The sequence below is a fragment of the Citrus sinensis genome, chromosome 4 (genome assembly GCF_022201045.2).
Source record: "Citrus sinensis cultivar Valencia sweet orange chromosome 4, DVS_A1.0, whole genome shotgun sequence".
Classification (NCBI taxonomy): Eukaryota; Viridiplantae; Streptophyta; class Magnoliopsida; order Sapindales; family Rutaceae; genus Citrus; species Citrus sinensis.
This window is the reverse complement of record NC_068559.1, coordinates 26,972,364-26,997,816: the sequence shown is the minus strand read 5'-3', so window position 1 is coordinate 26,997,816 and position 25,453 is coordinate 26,972,364. Positions and strand designations below refer to the sequence as shown.

The 25,453-nt window shown below is 34.3% G+C and overlaps 4 protein-coding genes across 8 annotated transcripts; 1 reads left to right on the top strand and 3 right to left on the bottom strand.

Annotated features, from left to right (window-relative positions):
* Positions 1-1,124: 1,124 nt before the first annotated feature.
* Positions 1,125-2,169, top strand: LOC102624621 (MLP-like protein 423). Its single transcript, XM_006483734.3, has 2 exons — positions 1,125-1,450; positions 1,626-2,169. The coding sequence occupies exons 1-2, from the start codon at positions 1,261-1,263 to the stop codon at positions 1,898-1,900; spliced, it is 465 nt and encodes a 154-aa protein (XP_006483797.1). The 5' UTR covers positions 1,125-1,260; the 3' UTR covers positions 1,901-2,169.
* A 2,526-nt stretch (positions 2,170-4,695) lies between these two features.
* LOC102625280 (WAT1-related protein At1g70260-like) lies at positions 4,696-18,329 on the bottom strand. Of its 2 annotated transcripts, XR_008054117.1 has the most exons (8): positions 17,844-18,329; positions 17,623-17,685; positions 17,384-17,500; positions 16,587-16,839; positions 16,307-16,465; positions 15,878-16,029; positions 15,031-15,241; positions 14,625-14,909 (listed from the first exon to the last, which is right to left on the bottom strand). XR_008054117.1 is itself a non-coding variant. In XM_052439557.1 (7 exons), the coding sequence occupies exons 1-7, from the start codon at positions 18,071-18,073 to the stop codon at positions 4,874-4,876; spliced, it is 1,125 nt and encodes a 374-aa protein (XP_052295517.1). In that variant the 5' UTR covers positions 18,074-18,329; the 3' UTR covers positions 4,696-4,873. The 2 variants fall into 2 exon arrangements, 1 of the variants encoding a protein (XP_052295517.1); XM_052439557.1 differs by lacking the exons at positions 14,625-14,909; positions 15,031-15,241 and adding an exon at positions 4,696-5,024.
* LOC102624902 (WAT1-related protein At3g28050-like) lies at positions 6,895-24,140 on the bottom strand. Of its 4 annotated transcripts, none has more exons than XM_052439558.1 (8): positions 23,809-24,140; positions 23,675-23,737; positions 23,391-23,504; positions 21,431-21,662; positions 21,203-21,361; positions 20,960-21,111; positions 20,613-20,806; positions 6,895-7,264 (listed from the first exon to the last, which is right to left on the bottom strand). In XM_052439558.1, exons 1-7 carry the CDS (start codon positions 23,985-23,987, stop codon positions 20,653-20,655), a joined length of 1,053 nt encoding a protein of 350 aa, XP_052295518.1. In that variant the 5' UTR covers positions 23,988-24,140; the 3' UTR covers positions 6,895-7,264; positions 20,613-20,652. The 4 variants fall into 4 exon arrangements, with proteins under 4 accessions (XP_052295518.1, XP_006483798.1, XP_024956946.1 ...); XM_006483735.4 differs by lacking the exon at positions 6,895-7,264 and adding an exon at positions 19,713-20,029 and having other exon boundaries at positions 23,809-24,138; XM_025101178.2 differs by lacking the exons at positions 6,895-7,264; positions 23,391-23,504 and adding an exon at positions 19,713-20,029.
* Positions 7,746-11,683, bottom strand: LOC102625550 (WAT1-related protein At3g28050-like). Its single transcript, XM_006483737.4, has 7 exons — positions 11,067-11,683; positions 10,933-10,995; positions 10,663-10,776; positions 8,682-8,913; positions 8,454-8,612; positions 8,212-8,363; positions 7,746-8,060 (listed from the first exon to the last, which is right to left on the bottom strand). Exons 1-7 carry the CDS (start codon positions 11,243-11,245, stop codon positions 7,907-7,909), a joined length of 1,053 nt encoding a protein of 350 aa, XP_006483800.1. The 5' UTR covers positions 11,246-11,683; the 3' UTR covers positions 7,746-7,906.
* Positions 24,141-25,453: the final 1,313 nt, after the last annotated feature.

Genomic DNA, 25,453 nt, shown 5'->3' with positions numbered 1-25,453 from the left:
ACATGACTCCCTATTTCTTAAGATACATTCTTCCAAATAATTGAAAGCAAATCACATGATGATAATTGGTGCGGGCTCAGATACATTTAAACTACCGATGATGCTTCTTAGTGGTAAAAGCCGAATCCTTGTTTGATTCAATAAATAGTGGAATTATTATTAAACTAGAAATGCTATATTTCAAAGTATCAGGACAGTCAGTTGCATGCAGCCGGATTTATTGTCTTTTGCCAATTACCGTAAACCCAAGTTCTCGTCACACTCCCTTAGAAGTTCAGTATCGCAAAATATTTTATTTTATTTTTAAAAAAAATTAAACTACAATCTCTCCCTCCCTTAAGACAGAAGTCATAAGTAAATTAAATATGAGTGATAATATAGTCACAAATTTTTTTATAAATTTATTTTATATAAATTGATGTGGTATCAATTTATTGGTTGAATAAAAATATAAAATAATAAAAATAAATAATGTGGGTCAAGAGATATTTAATTTAATCAATTTTATCATGGCACATCAATTTGTATAAAATAAATTTATATAAAAATTTATGACTATATTATTACTCATTAAATATACTCTTAAGTTTAATTTTGAAAACACAGAGTTATAGTGCCGTGATGAAGTGAATTTGACCACACATTTGACACGTCAATTCTTCTTTAACTCGTTGTGCGTACACCATGGACTGAAAGTCATAGCATCTCTACATTCAATTGCAACACTCTGTCGATTTATTGCCTACTAAAAATACCGAAGTTATTTGCTTATACTATCTTTTTTTTTTTTTTTTTTTTTTGCAATTGAGGAGTTGTCAACTTTTCACACCTAAAAAGAAAAATTAAGAAAATATAGCTTGAGTCATCCATTATATATATGGCCTTGGGGCTTTAAATCTCAACCAAAGTTATTATTTTCGCTGCCTACTTCCTTGGACATCACATTAAATTGAAAGAAATGTAGATGGCCGCATTATTCATTAGTACGTGCCAGACTGCAACAACTTAATTGAGCGTGTCATCGTGATGAAATTAATGAATTTCACATAAGATTTCAACAAGGCCGATAAGGCAGTTGAGATTGTCATAGCTTATTTAGCTAGCAAACTTAATATAATGCACTCAGCCAACAACAACAACAACAATTATTATATATATACTAGCACTAGTACCATATAATATAAAACACATACGTGTATGCAATTGCTAGCAAGCTAATAACATCAGTCTGATCATCCATCTCAACACAACAAATCGAGAATGGCTTCTGCAGGTGGGAAGCTTGAAGTCGAGCTTGAGGTGAAGTCATCGGCTGACAAATTCTGGGGAAGCATTAGGGACTCCACCACTCTGTTTCCCAAGGCATTCTCTCACGATTACAAGAGCATCCAAGTGCTGGAGGGCGACGGCAAGGCCCCTGGCTCTGTGCGTCTCATCACTTATGCTGACGGTAAAACTTAAAACCCTCGTATCTTGCCTAATTAAGTCACATCGATCCATAATTAATTAATATCTTCCTCTTTAATTAATTTGAGTACCTCTTAATAAGTGTTATACTTATTATATATATTATACTCTTGCTGCTCTAATGTAATATTCTGTTGTCGTACGTGGTGCATATGTAGGTTCTCCAATTGTGAAGGTATCGACAGAGAAGATCGAGAATGTAGATGAAGCAAACAAGGTGGTTACTTACAAGGTAATTGATGGGGACCTGTTGAAGTACTACAAGGCTTTCAAAGGCATCGTGAGTGTTAATCCGAAGGGGGAAGGGAGCTTGGTGAAGTGGGCTTGTGAGTTTGAAAAGGCAAGCGATGATGTTCCCGATCCAAGCGTCATCAAGGACTTTGCACTCAAGAACTTTCAGGAAGTGGATGACTATATTCTCAAGGCCAATTAATTAGGAGCAAAAGCTGCCTAAGCACGCACTTACGTTGCATATATATCATGTATTAATCTTGTGCTTGTGTTGTTGGACTTTTAAAATAACAATATTATTAAGAATGTGGAGTCATTACCTTCCGCTATGTATTCTATACATTGTTTATTCTGTTATGTCTCTGTATTGTGAGTTGGTAAGGAGTAAGAGCTTCTCCGCCAGCTACTATTTAATTACCTCCATTAGTATTTATATATTGCTTCATTAAATAAAAGCTGAGCTTCAGATAATTATTATTAGCGTCAAAGTTTCTACTCTCTAATTCCTATTACTAAAACCAATAACTATGTCCACTCAGAACCTTAGCATCACCATCAATTATATATATATATTCAACTCATGATTTCAATATCAATAGGTGGCATACTGGCATTTCTCTGTTGTTATATTTATTTATTTACTTCTTCTTCTATGATCAGATTGAATAACGCGGCAACATATACAAGGATGCCTTGTTGGGATAAGTTTTTATAATTTTATCTATCATCAGAGAAGTAGTTATTTAAAATTTCTTTTATGTACAAGTGTGTAATAGAGTTACATTTCAATTTGAAAATTTTGAATTTTATTAAATAAATGTTAGGACGAGTTTAAAATATGTAGATTATCCTTTTTATCGTTTTACAATTGATTTAAACTCGTCCGAATTGAAAAATTTTCCGTGTGTAATAACATTGTTCCTTTGCTATTTACATGATTTCTCTTTATAGAATTATTATGGTATCCGAGGTAGGGATGGCAAAAATCTCCACGGAGACGGGTACTCTCGGGGATTTTCCCCATTCGGAGAGGTTATGGGGATAATTTCATACCCAATTTCTTATTCGGGGAGGGGACGGGGATGAGGTGGAATCCCCATCCCCTACCCATTTCCCCCATTTTAATTTTTAATTTTTAATTTTATTTTAATTTTTTAAAATTACTAGTAAATAAATAATAAAATTTAAATTATAAAATTATAAATATTGGTAAAAATAAAAAATATCAAAATATTTATATTATTAAACTTTTAGGCCTAATTAACTAATTAAAGTCTTAAATTTTTATTTAGGACATTAAAAAGACCGAGTAGATTAGCCAAATATTTTTTTTTATTTTAATATTATTTAAATATTTTAAACTTAAAGCTATTTTATTTATTTATTTTTAGATGTTATAATTGCCCACAGCGAATCACAATTTTAATATCTAATCTAATATAATCTAATCTAATATTTACTTTTGATTTGCTCCAATTTAACTATTGTGTTGTAAATGGAATAATCCACATTTATAAAGTGCCCACGCCACCATTGAAAAAGTTAATTTTGAATCTAAATTCGATTTTATTTGTAACAATTTTGTATTAAACTATTAATTTTTTCATGATAGTTTGTAAAAAAAATTTGTATTCCTTGCATGTTGCGTTACTTACTAATTTAATGTATGTGACTTTTGTAATAGATATTAATCTAAGATATATTTCGAACTTTACTTTTATTTGAATTTTTTATTTTAATATGATTAACTCAAAATTGAAAAATAATGTATTAGTTATTCGGGGATCGGGGACCCTCGGGGATCCCCTGTTATTATTCGGGGAGGGGATGAAGATTCTCTCAAGTAATTCTGATGGGAACGGGGACATACGCAAAATATCGGGGATGGGTACGGGGAGATCGGAATTGCCTCTGGAAGTGGGAAATTAACATAATATTTTTTTTCTTTTGTTTTTTTTTTTTCCAATACATATCACTTCAATTACCAAGCTTTTCTATTTCCCCAAAAGACAGTGTGGTGAGATGCGAAAATTCGTCAAAAAGGCATAGAAATTATGGAACCAGCACTTTAATTTGACACATAATCATTTTATTATAGACATCGTGCAGTAATTTAATTTTACACAGAATCATTTACAACATTAGACATCGCATTAAATCCTTGGCCTACCTTCTGCACTTGTGCTGGCTATAAATTTAACCCACCGGCTTGTGGCAAAGGCAAACCGTTGACTCCTTCTAACCTAACTTTCTTAGATCTTTTTTTTTAATAAATAAATGATAAATTGTGATGAGGGGTCTTATGCGACTTCATATTGACTCATCTAAATAATAAAGAAATTATTAAAATAAGTAAATGTGAAATTATTTTACAAATTTTGAGGGACTTAAAAATATAATATTTGACCAAAATTTTGTGAGTGTCGTGGCTTTAATGGAAGTTGAGAAAGTTTTAGATGGTAGGGACTCCACCACATCATCACCTCATCATCTAATTACATACCACCACATACTTATACGTAATGTTGGTTATTTTAAATTTTGTGATAAGTGTATATGTGTTGTCATTCAATTGGATGGTAAGGTGACGACGTGGTGGCATGATATCAGTACCACTCAAGACTTTCACATTTTATAAATTTATATGAAAACTTTCAACCATGAAAGAAACAACCAAATATATATATACACATAACATGGTTGTTGGAGACTTAGAGTGGAGGAGGTTTTTATAGATTTGTAATATTGGTATCAATATAAATAGTTGAAAATTATAAATAAATAATATTAAATATCTTAAAACCTGCTGCAAAATCCTTCACTGTTATTCTTTCATTTCTTTTTCACACCCAAATATCTACAATTGAACACTCCAATCTTCCCAAACTCTAAATTTTTTTGTCAATACACAGGTAGCACGCATGTTTCTTCTATATCATACAACAGGGCTTGATGACTCTCCCTCAACTCAAGCCAACTAGAAAGTTAAAAAAAAAAAAGATAATTCATAATAGTTAAGGAACGTATTAGATTAGTTAATAAATTCTGGTGCATGTCAAAATTTTAATATATATATATATGTGTGTGTGTGTGGCAGATCGAATTTTATACTTACTCGAAAAGGCAGCTTGAATAAAGTTTTGCTTTGAGCATGTTCAAATTGCAGAGAGCTTCTTCAGACTTGCGAATCTTCTTGCAAGAGAGGGACCTTTTGATCGTCAGCAGCATCTTTAGAATTATGGCCTTTACGCAGTAATTCATCCTCTCTGATATTTCCCCACGTTACAGTATAGTAGCCCATTCCGGTTATAACTGCTCCTATCACACTGTACATGCATGCATTTCACTTCATCTGTTAATTGGAGGGATTAATTTGTTTGACACCCAACAAGATTAAGAATAACCATCATGTGCCAAATGATTGTGGCTCAGTTGACAGCGCAGGCTGAGTTTGTGGGAAGAACTCTCGGGTTTGATCCCCACTAAACACACCATTTGGAAGGAGTAAAGAGTCTTAACTGTGACTACACCTCGAATCCGGATTAGTTGAGGCCCAATGCGGTCGCAGGACACCGGATGGTTTACAAAAAAAAAAAAAGAATAACCATTATGTATATGGCTATCTTTAGTAATTTTTTTAAATTATGAAAGAATTAAACTTAATTTTATTTTATTTAAATAATTCATTCAGTAAATAATACAACATGTTATATATGTGCTGAAAATATATGTATACTCGTGTTCCATATATAACATTTTCTGACATGTCATCTGCTTGATAAATTATAAACGATATGCTATATTAAGTATTACCTTCCATAATGGAGAGAATTTGTAAAGAAGGTTAAACCGAAAGCTGTGGCAAAAACAATTCCAAATGGTTTGAACATGGGCACGTAAAGATGGCCTTTCATTTCGGCACACGAGACATGGACGGTGCAACGAATGACACTCCCAAAAATTGCCTGTAACGATTAAAAACAAGGGAATTAATTAGGTTTATATATATGTAGTCATTTTTTAATACAGGCATCCTCATATTTTTTTATTCGGACACATTTTAAACTGTGTAGTTTAACAAATTTAGATTTTAATATTATTAGACCACATGACTTTATAGTGTATCCAAAATAACTTTATTAAGTTGTACGGTTTAATGACGTGTTCATATTTAAAAAAAAAAATAAGGGCTTGATCTGAGAGGTTAATTAAGAGTGAATTGATCATAAAATCAATGAAATATAATATTAATTAATTATTTTACCTGAATAATGTTCCATACGCAGACAGATAAAGAAGAAGGGGCAAGCAAAGTGCAACCAAGGACCCAACGGTCTGGTGTTGAGTAGAAAATGAAGAGTGGTGGATTAATTTTCGCTTCAAGTTTATCATCAGAAGCAGCTTTTCTTATGAATGGGCCTCTGTAGACCTGCACAAATATTGCCCCCATGATCGATATTAAGGTGCCAATTACTTTGACTAGGATGCGTGAGCTTCTACAATCTAGTTTTGTTGTCCTGGGATTTACGTTATTATTATCATTATTGGAGTTGCAACCATACTCTACATGTCCAAATATCATATGGTAGTCCAAATATATTTATGATGGTCGCTTCGGACTCATACTGGGGACATTAACAATGTCCCTAGAATCAGCGATTATTTTGAAAGGTCTTCCCCAACCCCCCCCCCGAACTTACGTTTTGTATTAGTGCTGAATACGCAAGCCTTCTTTTTGATACTTGATACCGAACACTGTAAAGTGTGCTCCATGCCAGGGACAGAGACGAGCACTTGTTTATCTCAAAAGGAAACTGCAGCCGACAGATGGCACTTGTTTATCTCAAAAGAGTTGACATCAGAGGCAACCAGCACACACTAGCATCAGAAAATGCTTTTAGAATTCTCAAAACGGACTACTTGCAGGAGGCTTTCATTTTTATCTTTAATGTTTTTTCCATTGACTCTTCAGAAGAATTTGCGTTTTCACTCAGACATCAGATATCAGAAGTCTCTGTGATATCTTAGCAAAGGCTTTGACTGTCACAATAAGAATATGAAAAGGATTGAATCTCCATATGCATAGAATGTGCCGGCTATAGCATTCTCCTCAGACATCGGTACCGCCTAACAAATTTTTTTAGGTTCTGAATCAGAGGCTCAGTGGTTGAATATCATCTTTTCAGAGACTGAAACTCACTCATAAGAAATGCATTTGATTTTTCTTCATAAAGCATATCCATTCGCATGTGCCTGCAAGTCAAACTCGCATAAATTGTCTGGAACAATGAGATATGAATACATAAACAATCTTTCATTTTCTTAATTACACTTGAGAGAGTAATTGGAGTCATAGGAGTTAGCGCTGTACTTTCCTTAATCTGTCACAACAATCTTTTCCATGCAGAGCAGGACGGATTGAGTTTTGACTAACTCCAAAGCTCAACTTTTCTTTGCAGCTCACATACTCGATGGTGCCGCCCATGTTCCTGACTCAATATTACAATTGAAAACAAAGTCTTCATGTCACTCGCATTTACATACTCTTGATAGTCTTCTTCCCCACCTTCAGGTTTACCAATAACAACAACAATAATAATTGGAAGTTGAACTTGAAAATGTCTTAAATAAAATAAATCGAACATGATCTTCTGTACGACAAATTCACATGAAGCATTATACAAAAGCTTTTCAATGAGTTGACAACAAAATTAAACCAAAAAAGAACAAGAAAAAGAAAAAAATGTTTTGAGTAGAGAAGATTATAATTCATTCCTTCAATAACTTGAAAGGATAGACAGGCATTAATTGTCTCCTCATGAACAGAGGCACCAAAAATTCACAGAAATTATCTTCACATTCTGCATGTTGACCCATAATTTCTAACAAAAAGAAATACGTATATGGTTGAAGTGGTATCATAGGTCATGGATTAAATGCTTCTAGGACTATCTGTATAAAGGTAGAACATTTTAAAGGATGAATGATGAAAGCTATTTAGAGCTGGTCCATCACAACTAAATTGGCAGTGGGGCTGGACCTCAAGATAAGCAAAACCAAGTCCATTTTAAGCTCAAACCTTAATTTCTGCACAGAGGTAGCTTTCCAGATAAATGTTTCTAAACATTTTCCTCTTTCTATTTTCCAGATAAAGATGGTAAAAATTACCAATTTTTTTCTGTAGGCCTTTTTCTCTTTTGCAAAACTTTTATGTTTCTTCAAAGTTGTTTTGCAAGAGGGGGTCCTTTTGGCTGCTTGATTCTAAGCTTCTTACTCCAGTTTCCACACCTGAGTTCCCTTCTTTGGCTTTTCCCCACATCACAGAATAAAAACCAGTAACAATTACAGCTGCTCCAATAAATCTGCATTACATTAAAAATGGAATGGTCACTTTCTTATAATAGAAGAGGAGGAGAAAATCAGGACAGGAAATAAGAGAAATCTGACCAGTAACATGATCAAACAAAACTTCTTATACAAGTCAAAACACCACCCAAAATTAAAAAAAGGTACCTCCCAAGATAGACCGTCTCTCCTAGGAAGATGGTGCCAACCGCAGCTGAAATTATAACACCCAAGGGCTTGAACATAGCTACAAATACAGGCCCAGTCCTGTGCAGGCACCAGGTACAAACACCAACTTGGAATGCAGAGCCAAAAACAGCCTGCATTTTCCATATTAAGGTTTCAAGACAAAAAGTGAATATAATTTAAGCATGTACACAAACATGCTTTTTCTTCTTACTTCTACTTACCGAGTATAGCACAGCAACTAACCTCACACCAGGTTTTAAGCTCCAGCTGCTTAGGTCTCTTTCCATAACCAAACAGAATATTGCAGATTGAATGGCCACAAAGAAGCAGTAAAAAAAGACTACGATGAACTCAGCTGAGAATTTCTTAAGGATTGAAGCCTGAAATGTACGAAAAATAAGTCAATCTTATAACTGGTTCTCACTCTTGCTATTTCTTAAGAATCTAACCTGTACAATAAGCCATGCTGAAGTGAACACACAATCTACGGCAAGGAGCAATCCACCAACGACCCAGTTTGTTTGCGGCACGAAAAATTGAAGGGACAAGTTTGGTGGCAAAGATGTCATCAGAAGGTGGGTTCCTTTATAGTATGTCATGATAAATGCCCCTGTAATTAACACAATGGTTCCCACTGATTTGGCCAGGCTACTGGAGCTTCTCCAATCTAGTTTTTCCATCCTGAAATCACCAAGTTGAATCATTTTATATCCATCGGTAGCAATAAAAATATCACTCTACGCAACTTAGGAGTCTGTTACTCTTCCAAAGTTTTCTACCATATGCTTAGCACATTCATTAATTAAAACATGAGTTAAAACTTTTTGAGATAGAAAAGTCTGACCGAGAAAGGAAACTAAAAGGAGCTCAACCATCCAGTCACTGAAGAACTCTTCAGATGATATGACTATCAGAGGAGCTCAAATGAGAAAACGCCAAAAGATGTGATTTTGGGCAACAAAAGAATCCACTAAATTAGGAGTAACATTATGACCACAAACTATTTTTGTACAAATTAATGTGGCACTACATGACTGTTTGAATGAAAATATAGAATAATAAAAATAATTAATGTAGGCCATGTGGTGATTTTATTCAACGAATCATGTTATGCTGCATCAATTTGTAAAAAAATTGATGGTAAAAGAGTTTGTAGTTGTGTCATTGTTTCTAAATTATTAGCAACACAGAAGAAGTCACTAAATTATTAGCAACGCAAAACTAACTCCTCTTAAATAATATCCTTTAAGTCCATCTTAAGGAAAGAAACTATAATGCCTACAAGCCAGTATTTTGAAGACAACAATATCAGCCGAGTTGGCACCAATCAATTATCAATAATTCAGTCATGAGTCTCATGACCATAACTAAATAGTAATTACAAAGTCAACGTCAGCCTCTAATGCACAGACAGACCTATTATATTTCATCAGCCGAGGCTGCAGATCAAATAATTCTCCTCGATGTTATTACATTCCCAAATTTGCAATAGAAGGGAGAAGGCCGCGAAACTTTAAAAGCCAGACCCACCTGCATTGCCACTTTAATTCTACAGCAAGCAAATCTCTTGCAACAGACTTAAGGAATGGAAGACATCACATATCATGGTTCCTTTAAGTTCAGTGCCGAATTGATTATAACTCTTTGGTGCAGATTATCCACACATGCATTTTTCATTTTAATAAACTGGGAGGGGGCATGTACCACATCCACAGTGTAGTAAGATAAACAGGAACGGAGAAGAGGTGTGTTAACAGAATAGTTGGAGGATTTTGATGTTCTAGAACATTGTAGGTAAAGCTTGGGTCAGAATCAGAACAAGAGCTTTGAGTATCTTCTCCCTTAAGGGCATATTGTCTGAGCTGCAAGACCAACATAGTGATTTCAGCTTATCTGTGACCTCATACTCATCAGCTCCTTGTTAATAGCTTAAAAGGCATACTGCCACTTCAGCAATAACATTAAATCTGTCTAATTTTCAGCAGCTCTTTTGAAATTCCTTCTCTAACTCTAAACTGCAGTCACTGATTGAGTGGGTTCCAGATCAAGTATTGATGTCTGAAGGAATGAATAATTAAGGAGGGAAAGACAGGAACCTATCTGTCCCTGCATGGTGGATTAATTACAAATAGCTTACTACCTAATCCAGGAATCAGACTGGATAATCATTATTTTGTAACTGGAATACACTCTTAGCAAATTTTCAGCAGTATGCCTATTATGTAATTGCAAGCCTGTAATTGGGACTCACAAAACTTAATTATGCAATTTAAGTACGGAATCAGACACTCATACAAATGAAGAGAAAGAGAACTGATTATATTATTGGTTGCAATTAATTAGCATCAGTAACATAAACTTCCCAAACGGACTCCAATGAACAAAATCAAAAGAAAGTCAAAATGATCATAGCAAAGGGGGGAGCATTACCTGAAAATGATGGCAAGAATGAAGGTAAAACCCGGAACAAGATTAAGCATAGCGGTGGAAAGTGTAGGTGAGCTATAGTAAATCCCAGCGTTACCAAAAAACTGAGACGAAGTACTGCTTGAAGTAAAATAAAACAACAAACCCTTTAACAAACAACATCTTTGATTATTAATTTTCTTGCTGTATGTGAATGAGTAAAAGCAAGAAAATTTATTATAATCAAACAAAAAGAAACCAACCACAAGGTCAAAGAAGTAAAACTTAGCATACCCTAGAAAGCCAAGTAGGAAGAAAGCAGATAGAATAGGCAAAGTGAGTGGAGGAATTCGTGATCTGCATAGAGATGATGAATTGATTAAAACATGAGAAGCTTTGATATTTGAGATTAACGAAGGGTAAGTAACCTGTGGAAGAGAAGTGAAGCGGGGAGGAGAACGAGAGAGGCGAATGCTTTGGAGTAAAAAACGAAGACCAGGTTGCTCATCCCATCAGACATGGCTGCTTTGCCGGCAAACATCAGCCCAACTTGAGCGCACTCTGCCATCACCATCCCAATAACTGGCGCTAAACCAACTTTTCCCATCTCTTCTCTCGCTCCGATTGCCAGTACGGGCTCTGGAATTTGGGGCAGAAAGATTACTTTCTTGATGACACGTATCAAATGTTTACTCGATATTCTAAGCCATCATCATATTCTTTTCTGTAGGTAGATACTTTGAAATTCTGTAGCGAATCAAGTAGTCATCTAAACAGATACTGCATGGGAAGGTATATTCAACGGAAGAAGAAATCAAATTATTATTTTTTTTCGGTGTATTAATCCAGACATCAATACTTGAATCAGTCGATAGCTTTGCCGCCCTAGTGTCCAGCTCAATTTGTGAGGGGATGTATCTTACATTAAATGTAAGATAAAGAAATCTTTTATGTAGAAGAATGAAGATCATCATGCTTGCATTATCACCTGCTCTAAATTATTGAATCTTGAAAAGTTTGACATCCAACTCACTGACTTTGCTAGTCCTATCAGCTGCATGTTGATATTCATTCTTGTACGTAAATATAATTACTAATCAAGGATTGATCATTGACTTTTAAGTAGGTTGCAGGGCTAGCTGTGTAACCCGTCGGATTCTCTTTATTAATAGTTATGGTCATTGTTAGTAAGAAAATAAGAAGTGTCATTTCTTTTGATTGGGTTATTAAGGGATTTTGGGGATTGATTTTAGGCTTTTTTAATTTGTTAGAGTTACTAAGAATTTCCTAATATTACATTTATTAATTACATAAGACATGTGTGCTTGTATTATTACTTACATTTGTTACGTATTTATTATTTGGGTTCGATTATATTGGAACTGCTCTAAGGTATAATATTTTTTTATAATCACACGATTAAAGTTATAATTTTTTTTTTATTATTTATCACTTTGCGTGTGTGACTGAGATTCGTACTCCATCATACATCAACTCCAACATAACCATAACCTTATTATTTACATTTATCATAAAAGCTTGTATTAATTTTTACCACGCGAAAATTACAAGCTATCGACTAATCTGTTATTTACATGATTTCTCTTTATAGAAATATTATGGTATCCGAGGAATTGCCTCTGGAAGTGGGAAATTAACATAATATTTTTTTCTTTTGTTTTTTTTCCAATACATATCACTTCAATTACCGAGCTTTTCTATTTCCCCAAAAGACAGTGTGGCGAGATGCAAAAATTCGTCAAAGGCATAGAAATTATGGAACCAGCACTTTAATTTTACACAGAATCATTTTATTATAGATATCGTGCAGTAGTTTAATTTTACACAGAATCATTTACAACATTAGACATCGCATTAAATCCTTGGGCTACCTTCTGCATTTGTGCTGGCTATAAATTTAACCCACCGGCTTGTGGCAACGGCAAACCGTTGACCCCCTCTAACCTAACTTTCTTAGATTTTTTTTAATAAATAAATGATAAATTATGATGAGGGGTCTTATGCAACTTCACTCGTCTAAATAATAAAGAAATTATTGAAATAAGTAAATGAGAAATTATTTTACAAATTTGAAGGACTTTTTTTTTTTAATTCTGTTATATACAGATTGTTACTGATATTACATCAGACATTACAATTACAATACATCAGATATTACAATTACAATATTTACAATTGTATCAAATAATATAATGCTCCACTCACATTTCGTAAGAGAGAAATTATCTTCACTCAATTAGTTGATAATTGAGAGAGTACTGAAACTAACTTCCATAATGCTCTGATGGAGGCTCGAATCCTTACACTCAATATTATAAGTGCAAAACTTCTCCTATTGGACCAAATGCTCATTCGTACTAATTTGAGGGACTTAAAAACATAGTATTTGACCAAAATTTTGTGAGTGTTGTGGCCTCAATAGAAGTTGAGAAAGTCTTAGATGGTAGGGACTCCACCACATCATCACATCATCATCTAATTACATACCACCACATGCATATACGTAATGTACTATGGTTATTTTAAATTTAGTGATAAGTGTATATGTGGTGTCATCCAATTGGATGGTAAGGTGACGATATGGTGGCATGATATCAGTATCACTCAAGACTTTCACATTTTATAAATTTATATGAAAACTTTCAACCACGAAAGAAACAACCAAATATATATATATACATAACATGGTTGTTGGAGACTAAGAGTGGAGGAGTGTTTTATAGATTTATAATATTGGTATCAATATAAATAGTTGAAAATTATAAATAAATAATATTAAATATCTTAAATTTTATCTTAAAACTAGGAAATAGAATCGCACTTCACGCAACTTTGAAAAAAGAATTTATTATTCTCTTTTTTTCCTCATTCTACTTTTAATGATTTATTCTATTTGATTAAGAGGCAAGACTTCCAAAAAAGATGAAAAAAATAAAGTAAAGCTAAAATCAAAAAAACTTTTTTAATTATTAAAATTGCATCAGCTAAATTAACACGGTAGAAATAGAAGTGCCATAAATGCACCTTGTCTAAGTCAAAACCTTGGAAATTTGAGGTTGATATATCACCGCAAGGCCACCTGGAGAAGGAGCAGAAAATGTATCACAATAGCCTCTCAGTATGTTTCCTTCTTCAGCAGTGAATCCGAGAGAGGTGAGCATTGCAAGCCAGCAATTATAGGTGATGATATCAATGGCGTGGCAACAGTCAGGGCTAATATCAGCCTAGCTATTAAAGAAGAATATAACGATCTCATTTGAGTATGATTTCAGCTCCATTAACGTGGTCCAGCACTCCGTTAGGCCTCCACTAGCTTCAAGTCTTGTTGCAAGATCGTAGCATGGTTTCATATTATTGTTGAGGCGATCACTCATGCTGGTTGCATTTGTAATATTTGCCATGATCAGGCAAGTGAGGGCCAAAATGAAAAACACATGTTTTAGAGCCATTGCTATTTTCTGTTCTTTTATGTTGTGTTTATGTGGGATATCATATTTTTTGTTGCTATTTATAAATTAAGGTGAGGTAGAGGAGAAGAGTGATTAAAAATGTTTATAAATTATTGCTTAATTTATGATCAAGAAGGTTTCAATTAGAGAAAATAATGAGTCTTTTGATAAACTGTTACATATCGATTGTGTAATAACAGTCAAATTAATTATGAGAAGATGAAAAGCCAAATTTGAAAGAAAATTTCTCTATTTGTTAGATAATAGAGAATATACAAATATGAGAAATGGTGATGTCACATCACCTCTTGTAGTCCCAGCTTTATATATATATATGTGACGTTGATTTAATAAATAGTGAGATTGTGTGATACTTCACTTAAAACTTACAAAAATTTATCTTCTACCTAATGAGAGACAAATCACATATCAAAATGAAAATTTGAGTTCAAAATTTCTAATTCATCCTCTGTTAAAATTCTAAGGTGTTTGGCAGAGCGGTTGTACGTAGCAAGTAACAGCTAGCTGAGAGAGAGAGAGAGAAAAAAAAAAAGAGAAAAATTTCATTCAATCACAATTCACAAAGATTAAAATATGTACATCAAGAGGACCTTGCACAAACCAAAAAAACCTGCTGCAAAATCCTTCAATGTTATTCTTTCATTTCTCTCACCCAAATATCTACAATTGAACACACCAATCTTCCCAAACTCTAAAATTTTTGGTCGATACACAGGTGGTACGCATGTTTCTTCCGTATCATACAACAGGGCTTGATGAATCTCCCTCAACTCAAGCCAACTAGAAAGTGAAAAAACAAGCTAATCAATAATAGTTAAGGAACGTATTAGATTATTTAATAAATTCTGGTGCATGTCAAAATTTTAATATATATATGTAGCAGATCGAATTTTATACTTACTCGAAAAAGCAGCTTGAATAAAGTTTTGCTTTGAGCATGTTCAAATTGCAGAGAGCTTCTTCAGACTTGCGAATCTTCTTGCAAGAGAGGGACCTTTTGATCGTCAGCAGCATCTTTAGAATTATGGCCTTTACGCAGTAATTCATCCTCTCTGATATTTCCCCACGTTACAGTATAGTAGCCCATTCCGGTTATAACTGCTCCTATCACACTGTACATGCATGCATTTCACTTCATCTGTTAATTGGAGGGATTAATTTGTTTGACACCCAACAAGATTAAGAATAACCATCATGTGCCAAATGGTTGTGGCTCAGTTGACAGCGCAGGCTGAGTTTGTGGGAAGAACTCTCGGGTTTGATCCCCACTAAACACACCATTTGGAAGGGGTAAAGAGTCTTAACTGTGACTACACCTCGAATCCGGATTAGTTGAGCCATTATGTATATGGCTATCTTTAGTAATTTTTTTAAATTATGAAAGAATTAAACTTAATTTTATTTTATTTAAATAATTCATTCAGTAAATAATACAACATGTTATATATGTGCTGAAAATATATGTATACTCGTTCCATATATAACATTTTCTTTTTTTTTTTGGTTTAAACCATCCGATTTCCGGCGACCGCATTGGGCCCCGACTAATTCGGATTCGGGGTGTAGTCACAGTTAAGGCTCTTTACCCCTCCCAAATGGTGTGTTTAGTGAGGATCGAACCCGAGAGCTCTTCCCACTTACCCAGCCTGCGCCGCCAACTGAGCCACAACCGTTTGGTTCATATATAACATTTTCTGACATGTCATCTGCTTGATAAATTATAAACGATATGCTATATTAAGTATTACCTTCCATAATGGAGAGAATTTGTAAAGAAGGTTAAACCGAAAGCTGTGGCAAAAACAATTCCAAATGGTTTGAACATGGGCACGTAAAGATGGCCTTTCATTTCGGCACACGAGACATGGACGGTGCTACGAATGACACTCCCAAAAATTGCCTGTAACGATTAACAAACCATATGTGTCTTTAAAAATAAGGGAATTAATTAAGTTCATATTATCTATATATAGCCATTTTCTAATATAGGCGTCCTTTTTTTTTAATTTATTCGGACACATTTTAAGCTGTGTAGTTTAATAGATTTAGATTTTAATGCTATTAAACCACATGACTTAATAACATGTTCATATTTAAAAAAAAAAAAAAAGAGGTGCTCACACTAATATCTTTGGAGTGATTGGTTTAATTTTGGTAATTATATTTGAATCACTTACTGTTATAATAATGAGGAGAAGCTCCATGTTTAGCTTTAATTTCCAAGCATTGATGTTTCTCTCCATAATCAGCGAGAAAATTGAACACTGAATAGTCCCAGCCAAGCTATAAAAAGAGACCACTTTCATCACTTGGGGATACTGTTTGATAGTTCCCACCTGACCAAATTAATTCGAATTACACAATTAAATTCAGTGCGCTTTTGTCTCTGTGGTCGATTTTAACGAGAATGAATTGATCATAAGATCAATGAAATATGATATTAATTAATAATTTTACCTGAATAATGTTCCATACGCAGACAGATAAAGAAGAAGCCGCAAGCAAAGTGGAACCAAGGACCCAACGGTCTGGTGTTGAGTAGAAAATGAGGAGTGGTGGATTAATTTTTGCTTCAAGTTTATCATCAGAAGCAGCTTTTCTCATGGATGGGCCTTTGTACACCTGTACAAATATAGCCCCCATGATCGATATCAAGGTGCCAATTACTTTGACTCGGATGCTTGAGCTTCTCCAATCTAGTTTTGTTGTCCTGGGATTTACGTTATTATTATTATCATTATTGGAGTTACAACCATACTCTACATGTCCAAATATCATATGGTAGTCCAAATATATTTATGATGGTCGCTTCGGACTCAACTCTATTGAGTCCACACATAGCCAAGTTGACATCTATAATTAAAGCTAAGCCCAAAACAGGAGAACTATATAGTATATATAAATATTAAATTGTTCCAATAGGTGGTCTAAAACGCCACTAGAAATGGCCCATGGTGCCGATATTTTATATGTTCAGCAAGAATTTTTTTCGGATCTGGATTTTAATATATACGAGCAAAATAATACAAGTAAGTGATGTTAAAATAAATATAGTGCAACAGAGAAATAGATTTGGATCATGCATAGATGGTACGTAGTTAGTGTATTCATGTAAAAAATTCATCAAAACAAAGATATGTTATCAAGATCTCAAATTGGTTGATATCATCCCGTGCTCATGATGATTTGAGAAAAAGAATAATTAATTCAGAGGAAATGTATGTATGTATGTAAATGAAGCTAAAGAGAAAAACCTAGTGATGATCGAAAGCAAGAAGGAGATAGCAGGGATCAAAAGGCCCATCACGCACACAACGATAGGCGAACTATAATACAAGCCGAAGAATGCAAGGTTCTGAGAAATAGCTACCCTGCAGCAAAAACATATATTAAGGCAGAAAGTAATTAATTAGAACGAAATATGTATCCATCAGTAGCAGTGTTAAAGAATTAAAACGAAACAAAATTAAGGGAGGCTATGAAATATACAAACCCGGTTAGGCCCAAGAAGAAGAAGCGCAGCATAAGAGGTAAGGTGAAGAGTGGCTGCTCTATTCTGCAGCAAGCAAAATTAATTTAAAAAGATTAATGGCAGACGATCGACGATATTTATATTAATATAATGAAATATTATTAAATTAAATTTATTGTTATGTTGTACATGGAACATGAAGAATTAAAAAGGAGAAAGAGGGGTGATTATTGTGTAACAACCTCCCCCCAGCCGCAGCCTCAGACCCGCGGTGATGAAAGAAGAAGGAACAAGGAAGAAGAAGAATGGATCCAAGAGCATTTGTGTAGGCAATAAAAACAAAAGGGCTCATTCCTCCATTCATGGCCGTTTTGGTCAATATAGTAAGCCCTATTGTACAACCTTCCATTATCACCATCAATGTAAATGGCACCATTTCCTCCTCCATTTGTCCTCTCACTAGTCCCATCATATATAATTCGATCGTATGTGTCTCTGTTATCTTTCACTCTTTAATTAATTTGTCTAATGAAGCATGTACAACAAGCTATCTCTCTCGTATATATTTATGAGTGAAGGAATTGATCTAGCTAGGAGCCTGCTGATGACTAGCTGACTGCTGATATAATTTACAGTCAAAAAATAATGCACCAACTAAGAGCTTCCACAATGAGAATTGGAGAATGACAGAGAGAGATAGCCTTTCAGAAAGTTGTGAAGCTACTTTGTCTTTGTACGAGAAATAGCTACTCGATTTAGTGACTCAATCTTTATGCAAAGGGAGAATAAGCCGACGTGGTTTGGTAAAAAAATATTAAAACTTAAGCAATTAATTAGAGATTAATAATAATGTGACGTGAATGTTTTCATCTGATTTGTCCTTGCCCTTAATCGTGAATATTTTTACTATATTTGGTCATGTTCAAGACTAATTAAATTAAGTGCGGGGCCAGTATATGCATGTTTTGTACTTTCTTGAGGGACGATTTGTGGTGGACATTAACAATGTCCCTACCCTCATCGATTATTTTGAAAGGTCTTGGCCCCCCACTCAACTTTTGTTTTGTATTAGTGCTGATACGCAAGCCTTCTTTTCTTTTTGATACTTGATGCCGGACACAGTGAAGTGTGCATAGATGGAATCACACACAGCCCCGTGTGCTGGACCCATAATTTGTTGCATTAATTAATGTCCAAGAAAATATTCAATTAACTTTTTTTTTGTTTTTCAAATTATTACAATTTACACGTATATTGTCAACCGGATTCTGTTACAGTCCCCTTTCTCTCTATACACACACATTTTTCAGTACAGTTCAAAAATCTATTATACATTAATTTAAAAATTCTCTCTCACTAATATTTAGATAGATATCTTCTTTTAGTCGAAGGTTAACAGTGAGCCTTCTAAAACTCGAACTCATACTTTTATATGATTATATCACTAGTTACAAGTTCAGTGGCAAAAGAGTCAATTAATTAATTAATTGATGATCAATCCTTAACTTTTGATAAATCTTAACCATTCATTATAATTAAGCTTAGATCATGAGCATTAATTAGCTTCGTTGTTTAATTTCTCCTTTCGGTTGGTGGCATTTAGTGATGTCTGGTTCTGTCTGGCTCAATGCATCAAAGGTGATTGAACTTCGTAGATCACGCTCCATGCCGGGGACAGAGAAGAGCATGGCACTTGTTTATCTCAAAAGAGTTAACATCACGGGCAACCGGCACACACTAGCATCAGAAAATGCTTTTGGAATTCTCAAAAAGGACTGCTTGCAAGAGGCTTTCATTTTTATCTTTAATGTTTTTTTCCATCGACTCTACAGAAGAATTTGCGCTTTCACTTGACATCAGACATCGGGAGTTGCTGTGATATCTTAGCAAAGGCTTTGACCCTCACAATAAGAATATGAAAAGGATTGGATCTCCATGGTGTATAGAATGTGCCAGCTAAAGCATTCTCCTTTGACACCAGTACCGACTAACAAAGTTTTTTAGGTTCTGAATCAGAGGCTCAGTGGTTGAATATCATATTTTCAGAGACTGAAACTCACTCATAAGAAATGCATTTGATGTTTTCTTCATAAAGCATATCCATTCGCATGTGCCTGCAAGTCAAACTCGCATAAATTGTCTGGAATAATGAGATATGAATACATAAACAATCTTTCATTTTCTTAATTACACTTGAGAGAGTAATTTGAGTCATAGGAGTTAGCGCTGTACTTTCCTTAATCTGTCACAACAATCTTTTCCATGCAGAGCAGGATTGATTGAGTTTTGACCAACTCCAAAGCTCAACTTTTCTTTGCAGCGTCACAAACTTGATGGTGCCGCCCATGTTCCTGACTCAATATTACAATTGAAAACAAAGTCTTCATGTCACTCGCATTTACATACTCTTGATAGTCTTCTTGCCCACCTTCAGGTTTACCAATAACAATAACAATAATAATCGGAAGTTGAACTTGAAAATGTCTTAAATAAAATAAATCGAATATGATCTTCTGTATGACAAATTCACAGGAAGCATTACACAAAAGGTTTTCAATGCGTTGGCAACAAAATTAAACAAAAAAAAATGTTTCATGTAGAGAAGATTATAATCCATTCCTTCAATAACTTGAAAGGATAGACAGGCATTAATTGTCTCCTCATGAACAGAGGCGCCAAAAATTAACAGAAATTATCTTCACATTCTGCATGTTGACCCATAATTTCTAATAAAAAGAAATATGTATATGGTTGAAGTGGTATCATAGGTCATGGATTAAATGCTGTAGGACTGTCTATATAAAGGTAGAACATTTTAAAGGATGAATGATGAAAGCTATCTAGAGCTGGTCCATCACAACTAAATTGGCAGTGGGGCTGGACCTCAAGATAAGCAAAACCAAGTCCATTTTAAGCTCAAACCTTAATTTCTGCACAGAGGTAGCTTTCCAGATAAATGTTCCTAAACATTTTCCTCTTTCTATTTTCCAGATAAAGATGGTGAAAATTACCAATTTTTTTCTGTAGGCCTTTTTCTCTTTTGCAAAACTTTTATGTTTCTTCAAAGTTGTTTTGCAAGAGGGGGTCCTTTTGGCTGCTTGATTCTAAGCTTCTTACTCCAGTTTCCACACCTGAGTTCCCTTCTTTGGCTTTTCCCCACATCACAGAATAAAAACCAGTAACAATTACAGCTGCTCCAATAAATCTGCATTACATTAAAAATGGAATGATCACTTTCTTATAATAGAAGAGGAGGAGAAAATCAGGACAGGAAATAAGAGAAATCTGACCAGTAACATGTTCAAACAAAACTTCTTATACAAGTCAAAACACCACCCAAAATTAAAAAAAAATGTACCTCCCAAGGTAGACTGTCTCTCCTAGGAAGATGGTGCCCACCACAGCTGAAATTACAATACCCAAGGGCTTGAACATAGCTACAAATACAGGCCCAGTTCTGTGCAGGCACCAGGTACAAACACCAACTTGGAATGCAGAGCCAAAAACAGCCTGCATTTTCCATATTAAGGTTTCAAGACAAAAAGTGAATATAATTTAAGCATGTAGATAAAACATTCTTTTTCTTTTTACTTCTACTTACCGAGTATAGCACAGCAACTAACCTCACACCAGGTTTTAAGCTCCAGCTACTTAGGTCTCTTTCCATAACCAAACAGAGTATTGCAGATTGAATGGCCACAAAGAAGCAGTAAAAAAAGACGACGATCAGCTCAGCTGAGAATTTCTTAAGGATTGAGGCCTGAAATATACGAAAAAGACATCAATCTTATAACTGGTTTTCACTCTCGCTATTTCGTAAGAATCTAACCTGTACAATGAGCCATGCTGAAGTGAACACACAATCAATGGCAAGGAGCAATCCACCAATGACCCAGTTTGTTTGCGGCACGAAAAATTGAAGGGACAAGTTTGGAGGCGAAGATGTCATCAGAAGGTGGGGTCCCTTACAGTATGCCATGATAAATGCCCCTGTAATTAACACTATGGTTCCCACTGATTTGGCTAGGCTACTGGAGCTTTTCCAGTCTAGTTTTTCCATCCTGAAATCACCAAGTTGAATCATTTTATATCCATCAGTAGCAATAAAAATATCACTCTAAGCAACTTAGGAGTCTTTTTCTGTTCCAAAGTTTTCTACCATACTTAGCACATTCATTAATTAAAACATGAGTCAAAACTTTTTGAGATAGAAAAGTCTGACAGAGAAAGGAAACTAAAAGTAGCTCAACCATCCAGTCGCTGAAGAACTCTTCAGATGATATGACTATCAGAGGAGCTCAAATAAGAAAAAACAAAAAGATGTGATTTTGGGCAACAAAAGAATCCACTAAATTAGGAGTAACATTATGACCACAAACTATTTTTATACAAACTAATGTGGCACAATATGATTGTTTGAATGAAAATATAGAATAATAAAAATAATTAATGGAGCCACGTGGTGATTTTATTCAACAAATCATGTTATGCCGCATCAGTTTGTAAAACGATTGTTAGTAAAAGAGTTTGTGGCTGTGTCATTGTTTCTAAATTATTAGCAACACAGAAGAAGTCACTAAATTAGTAGCAAAACTAACCCCCCTTAAATAATGTCCTTGAAGACCATCTTAAGGAAAGAAACCATAATGCCTAAATGCCAGTATTTCAAAGATAACAATATCTATCAATAATTGAGTCATGAGTCTCATGACCATAACTAAACAGTAATTGCAAATTCAACATCAGCGCTAATGCACATACAGACCTATTATATTTCATCAGCTGAGGCAGCAGATCAAATAATTCTCCTCGATGTTATTACATTCCCAAATTTGCAATAGAAGGGAGAAGGCCGCGAAACTTTAAAAGCCAGACCCACCTGCATTGCCACTTTAATTCTACAGCAAGCAAATCTCTTGCAACAGACTTAAGGAATGGAAGACATCACATATCATGGTTCCTTTAAGTTCAGTGCTGAATTGATTATAACTCTTTGGGGCAGATTATCCACACATGCATTTTTCATTTTAATAAACTGGGAGGGGGCATGTACCACATCCACAGTGTAGTAAGATAAATAGGAATGGAGAAGAGGTATGTTAACAGAATAGTAAGAGGATTTTGGTTTTCTAGAACAGTATAGGTAAAGCTTGGGTCAGAATCAGAACAAGAGCTTGAGTATCTTCTCCCTTAAGGACATATTGTCTAAGCTGCAAGACCAACATAGCGATTTCAGCTTATCTGTGACCTCATACTCATCAGCCCCTTGTTAATAGCTTAAAAGGCATAGTGCAACTTCAGCAATAACATTAGATCTGTCTAATTATCAGCAGCTCTTTTGAAATTCCTTCGCTAACTCCAAACTGCAGTCACTGATTGATTGGGTGCAAAACCTTTTCCACATCAAGTATTGATGTCTGAAAGAATGAATAATTAAGGAGGGAAAGACAGGAACCCATTTGTCCTTGCATGGTGGATTAATTACAAATAGCATACTACTCTAATCCACGAATCAGACTGGATAATCATTATTTTGTAACTGGAATACACTCTTAGCAAATTTCAGCAGTATGTCTAATATGTAATTGCAAGCCTATAATTGGGGCTCACAAAAGTTAATTATGCAATTGAAGTAGTGAATCAGACACTCATACAAATGAAGAGAAAGAGAACTGATTATATTATTGGTTGCAATTAATTTGCATCAGTAACATAAACTTCCTAAACAGACTCCAATGAACAAAATCAAGAGAAAGTCAAAATGATCATAGCAAAGGGGGGAACATTACCCGAAAATGATGGCAAGAATGAAGGTAAAACCCGGAACAAGATTAAGCATAGCCGTGGAAAGTGTAGGTGAGCTATAGTAAATCCCAGCGTAGCCAAAAAACTGAGACGAAGTACTGCTTGAAGTAAAATAAAACAACAAACCCTTTAACAAACAACATCTTTGATTATTACTAACACTGTGACACAGTATATGCCGCATGTGAATGAGTAAAAGCAAGAAAATTTATTATAATCAAACAAAAAGAAACCAGCCACAAGGTCAAAGAAGTAAAACTTAGCATACCCAAGAAAGCCAAGTAGGAAGAAAGCAGATAGAATAGGCAAAGTGAGTGGAGGAATTTGTGATCTGCATAGAGATGATGAATTGATTAAAACATGAGAAGCTTTGATCTTTGAGATTAACGAAGGATAAGTAACCTGTGGAAGAGAAGTGAAGCGGGGAGGAGAACGAGAGAGGCGAATGCGTTGGAGTAAAAAACGAAGACCAGGTTGCTCATCCCATCAGACATGGCTGCTTTGCCGGCAAACATCAGCCCAACTTGAGCGCACTCTGCCATCATCATCCCAATAACTGGCGCTAAACCAACTTTTCCCATCTCTTCTCTCCCTCCGATTGCCAGTACGGGCTCTGGAATTTGGGGCAGAAAGATTATTTTCTTGATGACACGTATCAAATGTTTACTCCATTTTCTAACTGTTTCTTTAGCGTTGACAGTTAATAATGAACTTTGTTATTGGTGAAGGGACCTTTATGTTACGAATGAACAATCTATGGCTTTAAATGAGATAAATATAATTACTAATCAGTGATTGATTATTGACTTTTAAGTGGGTTGCAGGGCTAGCCGTGTAACGCCTTCGGATTATCTTTATTAATAATTATGGTTATTGGGGTCCAATGGTATTACAGTCGTACTATAACAGTGCTCGATGATCATTATAGACTAGATTCAATATCTGGATTCAGCTTGGTATGGTATCATTGTGTTATCATAGTTTTATCTTGATTATTGTCAGTGAGAAAATAAGAAGTGTCATTTTTTTTTATTAGTTTATTAAGAAATTTTAGGGAATGATTCTAGATTTTTTTAATTTTATTAGAGTTACCAAGAATTTCCTAATGTTACATGTATTAATTACACAAGACATGTATGTTTTTATTATTACTTACATTTGTTACGCATTTATTATGTGGGTATGTCTATATTGAAACTACTTTAAGATAGAACATCTCTTCATAACTACACAATTAAAATTATAATAAATTTTTTATTATTTATTACTTTGCGTGTGTGTGGCTAAGGTTCGTATTCCACCATAAATTAACTCCAATATAACAATAACCTTATTATTTACATTTATTATAAAGGCTTGTATTTATTCAAAGATGTAATTATGAACATTCATAATTACATTTGTTTAAGCTTGTTATATATTTATTGTTGTTTTATTAAATTTTCTTTATTAAAGTTCACTTTAATTTATTATTAAATTTATTAAAATTTGCTTTGTATTCATGATTACACTTATTATAATAAGTTTGCTTTATATTTGTTTTTTATTTTATTAAATTTGTTTTATTAAAGCTTGCTTTACATGTATATTTATATTTTTTATTTGCTTGCTTTGTGTTTGTTAATGCTTGGTTGACAACCTGGACTTGAAAGAAGGAATATAGATTTATTCACTTCTTTCATTGTTCATCACTTCATCTTCCTTCTCTCTCAACTCCAACAAGTTCTAAATTCTAAATCAATCGTAGCAACCTTCTCCATTTCTGCAATAGAGTTAGAGATCTTAGTTTAATTAGAAGCTTCTTAATTGATGAGTCTTTATTGCTTATGTTTTTATTGTTGTGAATATATGCTTAATTTGAAACTCTAGCTGTAAGAAACATGTTATAGAATTTTCTGGACAACATGAATATTTTGTATTAAATCATGGCCATTGAAAACAATTTTTGAGAATAATCTTATCTTTCTGTAAACTAGACATGTAGGGCTTATTGAATAAATTTTGTTTCATAAGATTTGACTTTATTTTTTATTTTATATGGATTTTT

Coding starts and splice junctions, on each gene's coding strand:
- LOC102624621 (XM_006483734.3), top strand. CDS start 1,261: ATGGCTTCTGCAGGTGGGAAGCTTGAAGTCGAGCTTGAGGTGAAGTCA. Junction 1,451..1,625: donor TCTCATCACTTATGCTGACG/GTAAAACTTAAA, acceptor GTGCATATGTAG/GTTCTCCAATTGTGAAGGTA.
- LOC102625550 (XM_006483737.4), bottom strand. CDS start 11,245: ATGGGAAAAGTTGGTTTAGCGCCAGTTATTGGGATGGTGATGGCAGAG. Junction 10,996..11,066: donor GCTTCACTTCTCTTCCACAG/GTTACTTACCCT, acceptor ATCTCTATGCAG/ATCACGAATTCCTCCACTCA. Junction 8,914..10,662: donor ATTCTTGCCATCATTTTCAG/GTAATGCTCCCC, acceptor TGGTGATTTCAG/GATGGAAAAACTAGATTGGA.
- LOC102625280 (XM_052439557.1), bottom strand. CDS start 18,073: ATGATGGGACTAGTGAGAGGACAAATGGAGGAGGAAATGGTGCCATTT. Junction 17,686..17,843: donor GAGGCTGCGGCTGGGGGGAG/GTTGTTACACAA, acceptor TGCTTGCTGCAG/AATAGAGCAGCCACTCTTCA. Junction 16,840..17,383: donor TTGCTTTCGATCATCACTAG/GTTTTTCTCTTT, acceptor CGTAAATCCCAG/GACAACAAAACTAGATTGGA.
- LOC102624902 (XM_052439558.1), bottom strand. CDS start 23,987: ATGGGAAAAGTTGGTTTAGCGCCAGTTATTGGGATGATGATGGCAGAG. Junction 23,505..23,674: donor TTCCTACTTGGCTTTCTTGG/GTATGCTAAGTT, acceptor TACTTCAAGCAG/TACTTCGTCTCAGTTTTTTG. Junction 21,663..23,390: donor ATTCTTGCCATCATTTTCGG/GTAATGTTCCCC, acceptor TGGTGATTTCAG/GATGGAAAAACTAGACTGGA.